The 16810-nt window shown below is 41.3% G+C and overlaps 2 protein-coding genes and 1 pseudogene across 5 annotated transcripts in view; 1 reads left to right on the top strand and 2 right to left on the bottom strand.

The window, feature by feature from the left end:
- The window catches only part of LOC104848183 (2'-5'-oligoadenylate synthase-like protein 2), a 30324-nt gene extending 29148 nt beyond the window's left edge, over positions 1–1176 (bottom strand). For all 3 annotated transcript variants that reach the window (XM_033762398.1, XM_033762399.1, XM_019204501.2), the window contains exon 1: positions 178–1176. In XM_033762398.1, the coding sequence (XP_033618289.1) occupies positions 178–231 (54 nt within the window). In that variant the 5' untranslated portion in view covers positions 232–1176. The remainder of the gene's footprint in view (positions 1–177) is intronic.
- Piwil3 (piwi like RNA-mediated gene silencing 3) overlaps positions 1–16810 on the top strand; it is a 39708-nt gene that overhangs the window by 617 nt on the left and 22281 nt on the right. Inside the window, exons 2-12 of one of the 2 annotated variants that reach the window (XM_019204499.2) lie at positions 602–713; positions 5593–5718; positions 6287–6498; positions 6669–6790; positions 7556–7633; positions 8174–8371; positions 10430–10541; positions 13777–13903; positions 14115–14232; positions 14603–14717; positions 15522–15709. In XM_019204499.2, coding sequence (XP_019060044.1) covers positions 602–713; positions 5593–5718; positions 6287–6498; positions 6669–6790; positions 7556–7633; positions 8174–8371; positions 10430–10541; positions 13777–13903; positions 14115–14232; positions 14603–14717; positions 15522–15709 — 1508 coding nt within the window. Of the gene's footprint in view, positions 1–601; positions 714–5592; positions 5719–6286; positions 6499–6668; positions 6791–7555; positions 7634–8173; positions 8372–10429; positions 10542–13776; positions 13904–14114; positions 14233–14602; positions 14718–15521; positions 15710–16810 lie in introns of those variants that run through there. The other variant, XM_033762397.1, reaches the window with a different exon arrangement.
- Positions 12553–13505, bottom strand: LOC104848184 (annotated as a pseudogene).

The raw sequence follows: 16810 nt of genomic DNA, 5'->3' as shown, positions 1-16810 counted from the left end.
CTCATCCTCAGGCCTTGAGTCCCCCACTTCCCCCGTTAATAAGTGCAACCTGGTCCTTTCACAACCCACCTTCCCAAACACTCCCGGTTCTCTGTTCTGTTTCCATTTCCCTAGCAATTACCACCCAGGGTGAAATGCTATTTTTAAAAAAGAGTATTAGCACATTTTACTTCTTACCAGTACATGCTTGGGATACGTAGTGGATACGTTCATCGTGGGGAGCTGGTGCATCTACATAGCACAACTCGCTGCTTTTCACCTTCTTCCCATTCGCACGATGTCCATCTTGTTTCCTATTATCGTTTATTTTGCTTCAAGTTATTTACGCTCTGGGTTTCTCTAAACACAAGGGAGTACTACTCAGCCATAAAGGATTAAGTTGGGTCACTTGTAGGAATATAGGCATCTCGAGACCATAATCCTCAGTGCTAAACCAGGCACAGTGGTTTATATACTGCATTGCTATTTTTAAAAGTTGACTTTTCGTTAGCGGAATGTGAGCATTTCCAAGGAAGATCCTTTGCTTTATTGGCTGATGGTCTAGTGTGGACGCTGAATGAACGCACAAGGGACCCTATTCTTTATCTCCGCAAACACGCAGGGCCAGCAGCCTGCCCCACTGCAGCCTAGAAGCCAGCCGCCACTAGGGGAAGGCCGCGGCGCGGCTGCACCGGAGCAACCGAGAGAAAGACGGGGAGGAGCCCAGCCTCCAGGTAAGAGGAGGGAAGCAGGATGCGAGGAGAGGCAGGGAAGGGACGGCACAGAGCCTCGCATTTCCCATGACGGGAAAGATGGGAAGCGTGCTCCGCTCGCCACCATCTCCCTTCGCGTTATAGGATTGTCAATGTTATCTGCACGAAACCGTAGCGCTTATGAAAAGGCCACACTACAGCAAGAGTGGCAGACGGCTGCTTCTTCTCCCGGTGCACTGGTGACCTCTGACTGCAGGCGCTGGGCCGGCGGTGGCAGCAGATCCACGACCCCCGTGGCAGTTGCAGGACCTCAGGCCTGGCAGTAGTTCCCGTTTCGTAGGGTCTTTTGCAGGGGGCTCTTCCGCACGCTGCTCGCGTCCCTTGAGCTGTACTAGCAGCTGCGCATGAGCTTCTCGTTTCACCACGTCAATAGTCTACATCTGCTTGCAGGTACACGTCTAGTGCGCAACCAAGCGGTTCCAGGGCAAAACGACCTCTCGCGGTGAGCCCCGAAATCTCGCGGGAGTGCTGGGGCGCCCTCTGCGCCTGCGCTCTAGCCATCCTCACCAGCCAGGGGCGGAAAGGCGGCTGGGACCAGTAGTAAGGTACTGAGGCCTCTGAGGACGCACCTTAGGTAGAGAGCCGCAGCACTGTTTCTAAGAGACTTCCTGAAAACCAACTCCAACGAATTTCAGGATGTGACAAAAGGCATAGAATGCATTATGAAGAGAAGGCTAAATCATCTGCTTGCAGGTACACGTCTAGTGCGCAACCAAGCGGTTCCAGGGCAAAACGACCTCTCGCGGTGAGCCCCGAAATCTCGCGGGAGTGCTGGGGCGCCCTCTGCGCCTGCGCTCTAGCCATCCTCACCAGCCAGGGGCGGAAAGGCGGCTGGGACCAGTAGTAAGGTACTGAGGCCTCTGAGGACGCACCTTAGGTAGAGAGCCGCAGCACTGTTTCTAAGAGACTTCCTGAAAACCAACTCCAACGAATTTCAGGATGTGACAAAAGGCATAGAATGCATTATGAAGAGGGAAGGCTAAATTTGTAAGGGAAAAAAAAAAAAAAAACAACTCTCTTTAAATGTACAAAAAATTTAAGGTAAATTAAAATTAACAGTAAATTTAGCTGGGCCTGGTGGCACAAGCGTGTAATCCCAACCCGATGGAGGCTGGGCTAGTTGGATCACAAGTTTGAGCCTAACCTGGACAATTTGGCGACTTGGCAATATCCTGTGTCGGTTTTATTTTTGATAAATAGAAAGGGTTGGGGGTATATTTAAGTGCAAAGGCCCTTCAATCCCCAGTACCACGCAAAACAACACGGAAAGTTCAGGAATACTAAATTTGATTGTAAGCAAGACATTGCATAAGAAGCTGATTGTAGCCTTTCTTTTTTTGGTAGTACTGGAGAATGAGCCCAAGACTTTTGTACTGAGCTACATTCCCGGTGCGGAGGCACAGCGACGCTCAACAACTAGGCCACCCACCGAGAGGTCCGACAGGAGATTTTATTAGGAAAGGCAGGTTAGGGAGAGGGAAGGAGAGAGAGAAGAACAAAGAAAGGGAGCTCCTTTTATCATTTTGGGGGTGGGCTATTATTTATGAGGAGTGGGCTAACCTTAACCTGTTACAGGCCAGGTTGCACTGTATGGGTTTGGTCCTGGAGAAACAGGTTTAACCTCTCCAGACCACTGTGCCCCCCCCGGGGGGGGGGAGCTAAAGAGCATGAGGTCTTTAAGCGCCAAGAAGCACCAGGAAAATGCAGCCTGTGATGGCAGCGTCAGGTCCCTAACCCGCTGTCTTTTTAAAGAGAGAATCTAAGTTTCCATGTTGTCCAGATTGGGCTTGCTTTCCCTGCTCCTACCTCATTCTCCAGGAGTCCTAGCATTACAGGTGTGTGCCATCATGGTGGCTGCAATGTATATCTTAATTCCACAAGGGAAAACACTTCAACTTTAATGCTTCAGGATTCTGAACCAATGGTGAGAGCAGGAGAAAACAGAACTACTTGTGTCCCTGTGAGCAACACGTGGATTAAGACCTTGGAGAAAAAAACAGGCATAAAACTTGGCTATTTAGTGAGTAACTTTAAATAATCATAAAATGCAAATGCTGTGCATGGTTTTCATCCCTTAAGGAAATAATCACGGTTACAAAATAGACTTAAAATGTTACTAGCCTTGATGTAAAACTATGTTGGTAAGTGGGAGTGTTGGAGGAGGGAGGAGAGGTAAATGGTTGTAGTGTCCTTAAAAAGTGGAAGCTGAGCTGGTTGTGATGGGTGTAGGCCTGTAGTATTAGCATTCAGGAGGCTGAGGATAGGAAGATCGCTGCAAGTTCGCGCCCAGCCTGGGTGACAGAGTGAGACCCTGTCTCCAAAACAACAACAATAACAAAATAAACGGTCTGTAGGGGAGGAAGTTAAGAAATTAATCAGTTGTAGAGGTGAAAGAAGATACTTTGTTACTTATAGGATAGCCTTAAAGTTTCTGAAATAGTAAAAAGCCCGATTTAAAGGGAGAAGTTAGTAGGGGGGAAAATGTGACGTCAACCGGAAATGCCTGAGTTCGAGCTAAGAATTGTTAAGAGTACTGGTGTATTTGACTATAGATTAGAGATTCTTTTATTTTTTAGAGTCTAGAAATAGTAATCTGCAGTTTTTCAAAATTAAGAAAACAGGTAATAAACACCAGGAAAAATAACAACTTCAAAAATGGCGTGGTCTGTATAGCTCAACTGATACAAGTCATGCAAATACTACTCATAATGATGTGAATATTGGCTACTGATTTAGCAAGAAGTGATTGTATAGCATTGAGAAGATGGGAGAAAGATGTGCATGCGTGTACAATGGAAAAGCTGCTCAAGATCTAATGTAGAGAGCTGGGGGTGTCACTCGGTAGAGTGCTTGCCTGGCATACACCAGGCCCTAGGTTTAAACCCCAGCCTAATAATATAGAAAAAAATCGAACATAGGAAAATCTAGAAAAAAAGCAGTACAAACATTTTTTCAGGGCCAAAACAAAACTATAATACTCAGTGAAGGGTTAAAAGTGGTTGTCTCTGGAGATGAGGAATTAGAGGTAGGTTAAAGGCAAAATTTTGTTATTTTCATTAACAGCAACAGTATGAGTAAATTTTGGTTTCAAGTTCTCCAGGTCAATTCAAATGGTCACTTCAAATATATACTGTTGGTTAAAAGCCACTAGAGTAAAAGGGCTTGAGTTTTTAAAAAAATGGGCAGGTTTCTAGTTAGAATGTGTGCTCTCGTTTTATGGTCTGAGGTGAATCCATTAATCTTTCTTATCCTGGGACTTCAACAGTTATTCACCTTCACAATGAGCTAAAGAATTAGAGATAAGCCTGCCTTAGTTCTTAATATGTACACAATAAACAGTATGTCTTTTAATAACGGAACAAAGCTTATGAAAAAGAAATGGCGATTGTGATTCATTAGCCAATTCAATATCATTGCTTCTCAAATTTAGATAATACATTTGTATATAAGCCTGAATTGACTAGGAATCCTAGGGATGTTATTTTCTTGGCTTCTTCAGTTGCGTTTAAGAGGTTCAACGGCTGCTTGACCACCTCAGCGCTTTCCTATCTTGCAGTTTCCTCACAGGTGACGGGGTCCTTATTATACAAGGTGAGTAACCTGGCTCAGCTGTTGTGATTTGCCAAGGACTTGGGTAATATAGAAAAACTTCTGTTTACGCCTTTCTTCTTTTAGATCAAAATAACTTGTGATAGAACAAAACTTTAAATGTTAAAAAAGAAAAATGTAGGCAAGTATTTAATAACGAGCTGCTACAAAATCCAGAACCCATGAAATGAAATTATAAAATTGAACACGTAAATTTAAAACACATTTTTATTACTTCCTCTTCAGCGTTGTGATTAAACATTGTAGGAAAGTGTACAATGTGCAGCAAATGCCAAGAAGTGATGTGTGTTTTTCACTGAAATTTCAGTATGACTAAGTTTGATTGTGGGGGGTGTCAGGAACTAGATGAGAATTTGATAAAGTTATTCCAAATGTAGTTTTTCCTCTTTCTTTCTTCCTTCCTTCTTATCCTTGGGATCGAACTCGGGACCTTGCGCTTGCAAAGCTGGCTTGGTGCTGTTGAGCTAAATCCCTGGCCCTAGTTTTTCTATTGTAGAAATTAAAACTTCAGTATGATGCAAGATCATCGTGCACTAGGAATAATAGCTTTCAGAGGTAACATTTTAAGGAAAAGCATGTTTGTAATCCAAGCCATGGACTCTCTTAGCCATTCAGGGATAGGAATTTATAGATGTACGTTCTTTCTTTCACAATGCACCATCTCGCTCTGAAACCCTGCTTTGCACTCTTCGTCAAATCTTCCCTCTTTGGAGTAGATACTTAAACCTCTATGAGCATTAACATAGCATGCTAAAAAATGGGATGAGTTTGTTTTCTCCTAGTTGCTCTCAATATAATGGGTGGCTCAGCCTTTATGCATCAAGGGCCAGTCATGGGCTCTTTGACATTTGTCAATCGTTTGATGTTTTCTGATGCACAGGAGAGAGCAGTGTGGGCTTATGAGGGTGGAGCGCCAGAACCATGGCTTTTTAGCATCTTGTTCTGAGAGCAAATCCCTGGTGAAGGAGGACAAATACAGTAGGAGGAATAGATGAAAGGCCAAAGCAGCTGCTGATGTAGCCTGCAGACTCCTCCGGAAAGGAAAGATTCCTTGGTAGCACCCGCTTTGCTGATGACCCATCTCTGAAGTGTTCCGATCCTTTGGTGTCATCTTTTCTCTTTCAAATGAGTCAGGTCGTTTTGTCCCTCGATCGTCGGTAGTGCACATCGTTCATCCTACTTTTCTCTTTTTACCGTATAATTTTGTGGCTTGTATGTTTATTCCCTGTAGAACAGCTTCCACTAGCAGCTGGACTGCAGGCATTACCTGTGAGGCCGAGGAGGCCTGCTGGAATTTTTCAGGACCTCGTGGTGAACACGAGGGAGAGCTTGGAACATGTTAAGCACTCAAAAACAGGTATGTTGGTCTGCGTCAAATTTTGTGAAGCCGTTCACTTTAAACTTTTGATTTAAAAATAGCAAGACGTTCTGTAAAGCTTCGTACACACCATCCTTGTACACAGAGGTACCTCATTCTCCACGTGTTTTTGTGAAAACATTCCCTTCTGTAGAAATGACAATTTGTTGTAGGGTTCTAGATAGGCTACATACTTCTTTGCCTTTCACACCCCCTAAAATAGGATGACCCAGTTCTTTGGTTGCTCTGGGATTAAAAACAAACAAACAAACAACAACAACAAAAAAACCACGTTGTTATACATAGTGGCTTTTTTTCCTTTCAGAAGTTGCATAGGTTCGGGTTTTGAGCTACTCTTACATTTTAATCTTATATTTAAACCCTCTAAATGTGTGCTCACATCTGGGTTCACCTAAATTGGTAGGCATTATCACTGTCTGGTGTGTGCAAATGTTAATTCATCATTATCTCCAAGTTTGACCTACCATGGGCTGTCAGAGTTGTAGTGTCCAAGCTGTTTTGGCTGTCACCGATCACTTAGTTACTGACATGTGCTTCAATTTCTCAGGCTCTGAAGGTGAAGTGATAGTACTGCTAGCAAACCACTTCCAAGTTACATATCCCCTGTGGGTTGCGTATAAGTACAACATTGACTACAAACCGGACATAAAAAATATAGATCTCCGTGAAAACTTGCTTTATCAACACGTGTCGACATTCGGAAGATGCCATATATTTGATGGAAACTCTTTGTTATTACCTAGAAGGCTGCAAAGTTCTGTTAAGTAATGTTGTTTGACGTTTCCTTTCCTTTGCTCACATTTCACGCATGCTCTTTGTGAGAAAGATTTTGCTTCCCTAGTAGCGAGGCCGAGGGCGCGGTGACTGATAGGTGAGTAGAATTTAAGTTTTCTTGGAAGAACATCCGGACCTTCTTCTTTTAATCTTAGAATATGGAACTTGTCAGTAGGACCCGAAGTGGTGGCATTGTGAAGATTACAGTCCACTTTTCAAAGGAACTCAGGCCTACACACCCAGACTGCCTGCGCTATTATAATATTCTCTTCAGAAGGTGTGTCTGTAAACTCTACTTCCCTTGAGATTCCATTGTATTTCACCATGTTTATGTTAACAGCTTCTATGTGTTAAGATGAAATGATCCTCGTGTGATGTGCTCATGCTGACTTGTTCCCAGCATTCATCCACCCTGCCCGCCTGCATTTCCCGCAGCTGATATCTGTTGGGAAGGTGTAGCTATATCAGCTATGTACATCTGTGTATATTTCTCTCTGAAGCACTTGTTTTCTCTTCTACTCTATGATGACCAAATATTCAAAATCAAAACCTGAGGCTGGATGTGGTGGTGCATGCCTTTAATCCAAGCACTTGGGAGGCTGAGGCAGGAGGATCACTGTGAGTTTGAGACCAACCTGGGCTACATAGTGAGTTCCAGGGGAGTCTCACCTAGCTAGTGAGACCCTGTCTCAAAAAACCAAACCAAACCAAACCAATCCAACCAAACAAAAAAACCACAAAAAAGCAAAAAATTAAAAACTGGGACATGTGATTTGCAAAAGCTATCCTAAATTAGTTCTGGGAATAGTCTAAAATAGTATAAATCCTTCTGATATTTGCATAGTATTTTGTTTTATAGTATGAGAAAAAGACACACATTGAGTTAAAATCTATCTTATGTAAATAATCAGGCACTTTGTGTTAACTGACAGTATAAAAAGAGTCCTTGGCAAGACTGTTTTCTTAATGTGTTCTTATCTGTGTTAACAAATGCTTCATAATATTCTGTCCTTTTTAACAAGTCCTAGTCTTTGAATTACAGAGCTCTGAAGATGATGAATTTGAAACAAATTGGTCGCAACTTTTATGAGAAAACTAAACGAATGTTCTGTAACAACAGGTTTGTACAATATGGAAAATACAATGTTCTGCAGGCTTTAATCATGTAACATGTTGAGAAAGTTACTCATTTGAAGTAGCATGATGTAAAAGTGGTGGTAACTTTTTAAAGGATACCCTCCAGCCATAAACAACTGCAGTTCAGTTGATTTTGAATTTTAAAAAGATAAACTTTACGGGTTAAATTTCTCATGGTAGAATTTTTTAAAGTATTCACTTTTTGTGTATGCGTTAAATCTTCAGTCCCTGCCTGAAAATATTTCAGTAGCAATTAAATAGGGTACCTATACTAGTTGCTGGTCTATATATTTCATATAAAAGTTGTAGATGTGATGCATTAAACCAGTGGGTGATAATGAGTTTAGCAAAGGTGGTAATGCTTGTAGTACTTATAAGTAATCTTTATTTGAAGGTCCTTCAAAAGATCAGTTACTACTAAAAAATAAGCAATTGAAATCAGATCAGCACTCAGGCCCTAAAACATCTCATTTGATGTTGAGATCTTGGCCTTGATACGCTCATGTAATTTATTCTGTTGCAGTTTGGAAGCCTGGCGTGGTTATGTGACTTCTGTTCTTCCCTATGAACACAGCCTTACCCTGTGTTCTGATGTTTGCCATAAACTGCTCCGATTGGAAACTGCTTATGATATAATCACGAAAGCTGAAAAATCCCTTAAAAGTAAACGTAGCAGAGAAGAAATTTCTAAAAAATTAGTGGGATTAACTGTTTTTACAAGGTAAGTCAGCTTTTGAAAAACTACCTCATCTCTTTAATTACTTCCTCCCTCCAAAAATGATATTCCTGGAATCGCTAAACGTGCAAGTTCAAGACTAGTAAGTAGTGTGAAAGGGCAAGGATCATTTGATAGTCTTCTCAGCTGGTTGAACTAGTTGGGAGAGGAGGTCTGTGATTGTGGGCTGCTGTCCTCACAGTCTGTAATGTTTATTCTTCTGAACCATTGCTTGCATGAGACAGTCTGTTTCTTCTGAATTGTTTTTTCCTTTTCCTCTTTATTGTTGGTGTCTAGCTATTTTAAAAATCAGTGCTTACTTACAATCCACTACCAATCCACGGGCTGGGGATTTAGCTCAGTGGTTCCACTGCCTGTCTCGAAGCAAGGTCGGGAGTTTGATCTCTGGTACCAAAAAAAAAAAAAAAAAAAAAAAAAGAAAAGATGTCGTTAGCAATCCATGTACCACTTAAAGAAAAGTTTTTATCTTTAGTTTTGCTTCTACACCAGAAATCTTTAACTTGCTTATTAATAACTAGTTACTTAGCCAAAACAGTCTTCAAAGAACAAAGTTGGTGAACTTACATTTTCTACCTTCAGATCTTATTACAAAACTATAGTAATGACGGCTGGGTGATATTGGCCTAAAAACAGAGACTAATGTAGTCAAGAGTGTTCTTGGAGTCACTTGATACCTATTTTTCTTATTAGTACATGTCTGCAATACGTAATGATTTTCACTGTGGGTATTTGGTTCATGTACATCGTCTTTTTTACGTACCCTTCTCTGTACATACAAGTTTTTCTTTCGTTTTTTTGGGGGAGGGTTGTTTTGAGGCAGGAGCTCGCTATGTAGTTCACCCTGGCTTTGAACTTGCAGCTGTCTTCCTGCCTCAGCCCCCAAGTGCTGGGATTACATGTGCATATCACCAGACCTGGCACAATTTTTTTAGTAAACATAGGAGCAAATTTTCTTGATGTTGGGTTATATAAAATCTTAAATTGGGCACAATAAGCATAGGTGATGACAAAAGAAAATATAGGTGAATTTGATTTTACCAAATTAAAACTTTTAGTTCGACAGTGTAACTTAGAACAAAAAGACAATTGACAGGAAAGGAGAAAAATACTTGCAAGTCACATGTCTTATAAGAAATTTGTATCTAGAATATAGAAACACAACTCAATTAAGAGATAACTCAATTTAAACTTGAATGGGCAAAGGATCTGAGTAGACCCTCCTCCAGACTTTTCTCAAAAGGAAATACTAATGGCCAATAAGAACGTGTGAAAGTGCTCATGATTAGCCATGAGGGAAATGCAAATTAAAACCAAAATGAAATACCACTTCATATCCATTTAATAAAGAGATAATAACAAGGGAATGAGGATGTGGGAAAATTGGAACCAACCCTCATACGCTACTGGTTGGAATATAAAATAATATTTCTTTGGAAAACAGACTGATATTTTGATTTAGACATTCCACTCCCAGTGTTCTATCCAAGAGAAATGAAAGGCGTCTGTCAACATTGGTACATGAATATCTGTAACACGATTCATAATAAATTGTAAACAACCCTAATGCCTATCACCTGGTGAATGGATAAACAATGTGGTATATCCAATAATAGAATATTATTTGGAAACAAAAGGAATTATGTATCAACACTTACTACAGCATCAATGAATCTTGAAAATTATGCTAAATCAAGCCAGCCATGCAAGATCACATGTTGTAGGGATTCTGTTTATACATTTGCCTAATCACACATTTCCTATAGAGACAGAAATTTGATTAGTGAGTTCATTAGGTATGTGAGGCTTGGATGGAAATATCCACTTATGGTTACATTTTTCCTTGGGAGATGAAAATGTATTAAAACTGTTGAATGTACAACTCTGTGGATATAATAAAAACCATGAGCTTATTTGCTTACATAGGTAAATCGTATAGTATATACATTACATTCTAATAGGCTAATAGTATTTAGTTTATTTTGTGCATAGTTGTTTGTAATGAGTAAGTTGGGAATAATCTTTTACATTGCAATTGTTCCATAGATACAATAACAGAACCTACAAGGTGGTTGCTATTAATTGGGATCAGAGTCCCAGAAATACATTTAAAAAATCAGATGGTAGAGAAATCACCTTTGTAGACTACTACATGCAGGTATGAAATTTTGTTTATAAATATTTGCATAAAATTTTCACATTTAGTTAACTTCTTATGTCTTATCTAGATGCCTCAGATATATAAGTATTACACATATAAGTATTACTATTTTCCTTTGGGGACTATGGCTTGAATTATATCTATTACTCATGTATTTGATTGCTTTGTATATAGGGTAAGTGTAACATAGGTGTAATAGCTCTAGTGTGTGCCCTTTGACTGGTCTTGGAAGTGGCTGTAGTAGTTTTAAACATGTAGATGGATTATTAGGTAAAAATAAAACATGCTAAGACTTCATATATGAAAATGTTACTTATCTGGAAATCTTGGCTCTATAGAACTTGGTTCAAAAGTAAAAATGACCACCTACCCTCTGAAATGATCTCAGTTATATACAAAAAGTTATATGTAATTCAGGGCTTCTTTAGTATGTGTTTGTTTTGTTTTGCTTTTGCTTTTGCTTTTTGTACCGGGGATTGAACTCAGGTCCTTGCTCTTGCAAGGCAGGCAGCAGAACCACTGAGCTGAATCCCTGACCCTAAGGCTTCTTTAGTATTAAATTTGAGTATTCATAAAGAAATGAATAAGCTTAGATCAGTAAATTAAGATGCACCAGTTGATAACTGATTTCCTAGTTTTGATGGATGAAAGAAAGGTTATTAAAAGAATGCCAGATACTTGGGAGCAACTAAAACAACTGGTTACAAATAGATGATATAGCAACTTCTGTTTTTATGTAGGAACCCAAATGTGGTGACTTAGAGCTATCGACCACGCAGTTCTGCCATATGCCTCCAAGGGGATGGTGCGGCTACCAGTTCCTTCTCCTCTGGGTGCCATACTTTGTGCTTGCACCTTTAATTTAAAAGCATTTAGTGAGTGCCTCCTCTGTATCTTGGGTGTACGTTCTAAGACAGTGAGTTATTTGATCTCAAGAAGCATGCATTCTTGTGGTCGGCAGAGGAGTGCATGTAAGAAAACTACTCTGACCACTACAGAGGCACTATGAAATTATCTGGGTGTTTAGACTGCAAAGCTTCTCTGAGAAGCTAGCTGATAAGGCTGGACCTGAAAGGAGTGAGCTGTATGCAGATCAGGGAGAAAAGAATACAAGCACTATCTTGAAGGTGGGCCTGCTGTGTGTCCCTGTGTCACACAAAAGCTTGGAATGTTCTCTGGAGGACAGCAGTGGGGAAGGGGTGGGGACTGCATGAACAGGGCAGAGGTTGTATGTATATGGGAGGGTGGGGGGCCATCTTGTATGGAATTTTGTTCACTGAGTTAAACTGGATTTTACTGTCATCAAATGGTGTGATGCATGAATTAAGTGATAATTGTAAGACTTTTAATGTACAGAGAACGGGCAGTATGCAGCTCAAAATGGAGGCAGGGAATCTAGTGGGTGCATTGTTGAAGGGGTTTGGGTAGATAATAGTGGTCTGGATCTTGTGGGCGACAGAAGGAGAGTACAACATAACCCTTTGGTTTCGTGTGTGGAAATGGGTGGATGGTGAGATCCCATGAGGGAGGAGTCTGGAGAAGTTAGCTGGCTTAGGGGTGCTGGGGACATGAGAGGCTCTGATGGAGTTGCAAGCTGCAGTATCCAGTAATCGCATGCCACAAGAAGGCTCTAGGACAGGGAAATAGGACTAGATTCCAGCTGCCTTTAAATAGCTATAGACCACTTTAGGGGAAAATTAGGCAACCTGCGTAAGTATCATAAGAATAGAAGGCAGTAGTCCAACTTAAAAACAGGGCTGTGAAGGTTTTCCGTTTGAGGTGAGAACTTTTAATGCCCTCAGACGTTTGAAGGACAAATGATGCCAGAATTCGTGTTACAAGTTGCCGTAGGCAAGGACCTTGTTCCGAGCAGCGTGGAAGAGTCCATGAAGGGTCGCTGTTTTTGGTTTGGGAGGAAGGCACTTCGCTGATCAAGAATTGCATCACAGCTCTCTTGCCTTTCTTTTTCATCCAACAAACCCTAACTTTATTAGTGATAGAAGCAAGACAGATTTCAAAGCAAGCTGAAGTCACCTTTTTGAAACACCAAAAGTCCTGCTTTCAGATGATTACATCGTTAATTCCATAATAGCACTTACGATATCATTACTGTTGTTCTTTGGGGCTCAGACAATCTTTGCCCTAGACACGTTTGCTTATGACATAACCAATTCTATGTCTTTAACTTCCACATCTGTTTCATCAACCTCTTCCTCCTCATTTTCCTCCTGTACAGTTGGAGTCCGTGTGTTTTCTTGGACGACTGAGATGGCTTTGTCTTGAACTTTGAATTTCTTGGCATCTGCTACCTGTGCTTGCTGAGATAAATCCTCAGTCTTGGCTTCCTTCAAAACTATGTAGGTATCTAGAGCTGGGCTCTTGCAGACCTCTGGTTTTGTGTTGACAGAGAATATTCTTCAGTTTCTGGATGGTGACTCTAGTAAGCTCTGTAACCTGCTGAAGACCTGTTGGACTTAGCCTACCATGCTTTCTTTTTACTCCAGCTCTGTTTTGCTCTAATTACTGGTTCTTCATCGATTTCAGCTGCTTCTGCCAGCTGGGCTTGTGCAGTTGCTTGTGCGAATCTTGCTCCTTGAGCTCCGGTACTGATTCATCACTGTCAGTTTCTATTCTAGACCCTGTCTCAGCCAGGAGCTGCAGCAACTCCTGCTCTGTAGAAGGGACAGTTTCTGTGGCTTCACCAGGCATTTTGTGTGGAGAAACTGTTGTTATCTTTTCCTAATGGAAATAGGGACTGAAAGTTGGGGAAAATAACACAGAATGACCACTGGAATAAATCCGTAATGGAAAATTTAAAAAGTGTCCAGGTTTTGCCTTACCTCATTCTGGCAAGAGTCCTCTTAAACATTTTCAGTACGCTTTAGGGATTCTAAAGGCAACCCTGGTGAGAACTACATACTCCAAGTGTCTCTCATCCATCTGTATGTACAAAGATAGAAGAAGGGAACAGAATAACTTCTGTGTAATGTTTTGTGGGATTCCTAGTCCCTTTGGCTGTGCATGCTTATCATAAAAACAATGACACGATCTCTGGGATATCAACATGAAGAGAATTAAACTATATATATATATTTATACCTGGGCGGAAGTCCTCACCAGCATGTGTCTGGGCCCCCATTAATTCCCCCACTGAGTATTTTGTGTCTATTTACGTGATGTTACTGTGGTTTTGCTGATGGTCATGGCAGATTTTCTTGCTTCTGTTGAGCAGCAATATAACCAAATTATCACTGACTTAAACCAGCCCCTCTTGGTCAGCCAAGGCCGGTGGAGAAGGGGGCAGAGGAATGTACCGCAAGAGCCTGTTCTGCTGGTTCCTCAGCTCTGCTACCCAACAGGTACTGTGGATGCAGGTAAAGAAGGCAGCCCCTCCCCATAAATCACAGGTTTAAGTATGAAGACATTCAGGCCTTTCACGGAGATCTCCCTGAACCAGAATTGTGTCCCCTCGGTTGGCTGGTGGTTCCCCACCCCACCTCTGATACCACAGTTAAGTCTTCTTTACTATAAATTCTCGCTGGTGCAGCTGTACTTTTTGGATTTTTAAAGGTCTATCAGATGAAATGCGTCAAAATAGTAAATATATGAGTGAATTGACTGGCTTTATGCAGTTGAATCCAAAACAAAGGAAGGTTGATTTGGGAAACTTCGTGGGAGATATAAACAAGTAAGTGCTTCTTTTATGGTTGTGTGTTTGTGCTCACGTGCTGTGTTGCACTCAAGTTGAGACCTGTGTGTATCCCCTAGCATCTCAAGTTCTTCTATTAAAAAGTGGCTTTTAGAGAGAAAATGGAAGTCTCTTTGGAGAGGAGGAGCAACTCCAGTTTTTCTGACGTTGCAGTGTCAGGGAGGTTGGGTGGGGGAAGCAGGCTCTAAATTACTTGCATGAACAGAAGAGCAAAGACAATATTTCAGAGTTTCAGGGAACTTTATCTGTAGGACAGACAGTATTGAACTTCAGGTTCAAGACAAACTGACCTTGGCTAACTGCTTTTGCTTATTTGATTTGATTGTGCTGGCAATATTTTCATTTTCAGAAGTCAGAGAGCACAAAATGAGCTTCAACGCTGGAATCTGAGTTTTGATACCGAACTTTTGTCCATCTCAGGAAGAATTTTGAAAAATGTAAAAATCTTCCAGCGTGACTCATCAGTAAGATGGATTCAGGGTTGTGTTGTCATAGTTGGGTCAAATAGAGTCAGGAAAAAAAGGAATGAATTTGGTCATAGTAGTAGCTATGACTCTTATAACTCTTTTGAGAGACCACTTATTCTTTCCCTATGAGAGGACAGGCAGACATTGAACAGTAATGTGCATGAAGTGCTTGGCGTGGAATAAACCACGATACGTCCTCTTCTAATTAGTATTGTGAGTATTTGTTCACAGCCTTTGAAAGATCAGTCTTCCAATTCTGTCCTTAAAGGTCAAATATGTAGAATCAGATAATGTGAAACATTGGAACCTATGTTAGAAGAAAAACTGTTGATGATGTAAGTTTCAGCTGTTTATTTGAGCAAAGAAAAGATTCATGAAATGGGCAGCACTCAGAGCAGAAGAGGTTCTGAGAGCTCTGTGTCAGCAGCTTGGATAAGCTGTCATGGAACTCGGACAAAATATATTTGATTGGATAGGGTGGGAAAACCCGATTAGAAGTTGGCTGGAGGTTTCTGGTTGATATAGTTCCTAGTTTTATTTTATTACCTTGGGCTGTGGTTTGCCTACTTAGGAGCTAAAGCTATGGGGTTGTCCCAGTCTAATGGACTCTCAAAACTCAACACATGATGGGATTCCTGTTTTATGAATTCTGTCTTAACTGTTGAATCCGGTCATTATTTAAGATTAGATTTTTAAGATGTGAGTTGGAAATAGCACAGATATACAATGGAAAGGACTTTGAGTCATGTTGATTTAAAAAAAAAACAAATAAATGTTTTTATGTCTTGAATTCTTTTCCAGTTTGACACCGGGCCACAGATAAGAGATTGGTTGAGAGAATCAAGAAATACACCCTTACTGTCAGCGAAGTCATTAAGCAACTGGGTGTTACTTTATACTGGGGAATATGTTATCAATGCCAGAGCCTTACTGCGTAGTTTACATAGAGTCACCCCTACCATGGGCATAACTATGAGATCTGCACGTATGTAAGTAGAGCGGAAACTATTTCCAGTTTGGAAACTGAAATAATCAGTTATGTTAGCAACCTGAATGTGGAATCACTGGAACATTAACTTGCAGGAATCATTTTCTTTATCAAAACTCTGAAACTTTGCAAATGAAATCTCTGTCAGGCAACAAATATTAAAAATAGGATTTTGTGATCTATGATTTGTGACTGTTACGGCTTGTTTGTGTTTTGGTTTTGTTTTTTTTGAGACAGGGTCTCACTATGTAGTTGAGGCTGACCTGGAACTCACTATGTAGCCCAGGCTGGTCTTGAACTCAGTGATCCTCCTGCCTCAGCCTCCTGAGTACTGGGATTACAGGCATGCGCCACCACGCCCGGCTATGGCTGTTATGATACATTCTGAAAAAGGCATGAGGGCAGGTGATTTGGCTCAGTGGTTCTTCCACCCACCTTGCAAGCACGAGGGCCATAGTTCGATCCCTGGTACTGGAAAAAAAAAAAAAGTCATGAGAATTAACACCTTGAATGGAGAGTATTAATAACTAGGTCCCAATCATGTTTCCAAAAATTAACTTTGTTTTTAAAAAAGAGACTTCATTTCTTAGAGCAGATTTAGGCTGACAGCAAAATGAAGAGGAAGTTGCTTCTCATATCCTCCCTGTCTTCCAGGTATGCATAGCCTCTCGCTGTCGCCATGCTGTCTCCGTAGTGACGCCTTCTCTGGAAGGTGGTGTCCTTGGAAGCACACGGTGCACAGCCTTTTGAGATTGGCTTTCGGTAGTGTGCTTTTAAGGGTCTTCCGTGTCTTTTCGTGGCTTGGTGGCTCATTGCTTGCTCTTCTCCCGTCTCTGCCCTTTTCCTTTCCCCTCCCCTTCTCTTGTTCCTTCCCCCCACTTCCGCCTTCTCCCCTTCACCCCTTCTTTCTCCTCCTTTCCTCCTCTTCCCTTCCTTCCTATTTAGCCTGTTCTGCCTGCTTCCTCTTTCTCCTCCTTCCTTTCTCTCCTCATCTGTCTTCCTCTGTCTTCTCATCTTCCTTCCTCTTCTCCTTCGTCATCCGCTTTCTCCTCCTCGTTTTTCATTCACTTTTCTGCACTGCAGACTGAACCCAGGCTTCATG

Source organism: Fukomys damarensis, unplaced genomic scaffold (genome assembly GCF_012274545.1).
Source record: "Fukomys damarensis isolate Sample0158 unplaced genomic scaffold, DMR_v1.0_HiC HiC_scaffold_12, whole genome shotgun sequence".
Classification (NCBI taxonomy): domain Eukaryota; kingdom Metazoa; phylum Chordata; class Mammalia; order Rodentia; family Bathyergidae; genus Fukomys; species Fukomys damarensis.
This window is presented reverse-complemented; position numbering and strand designations above follow the sequence as displayed.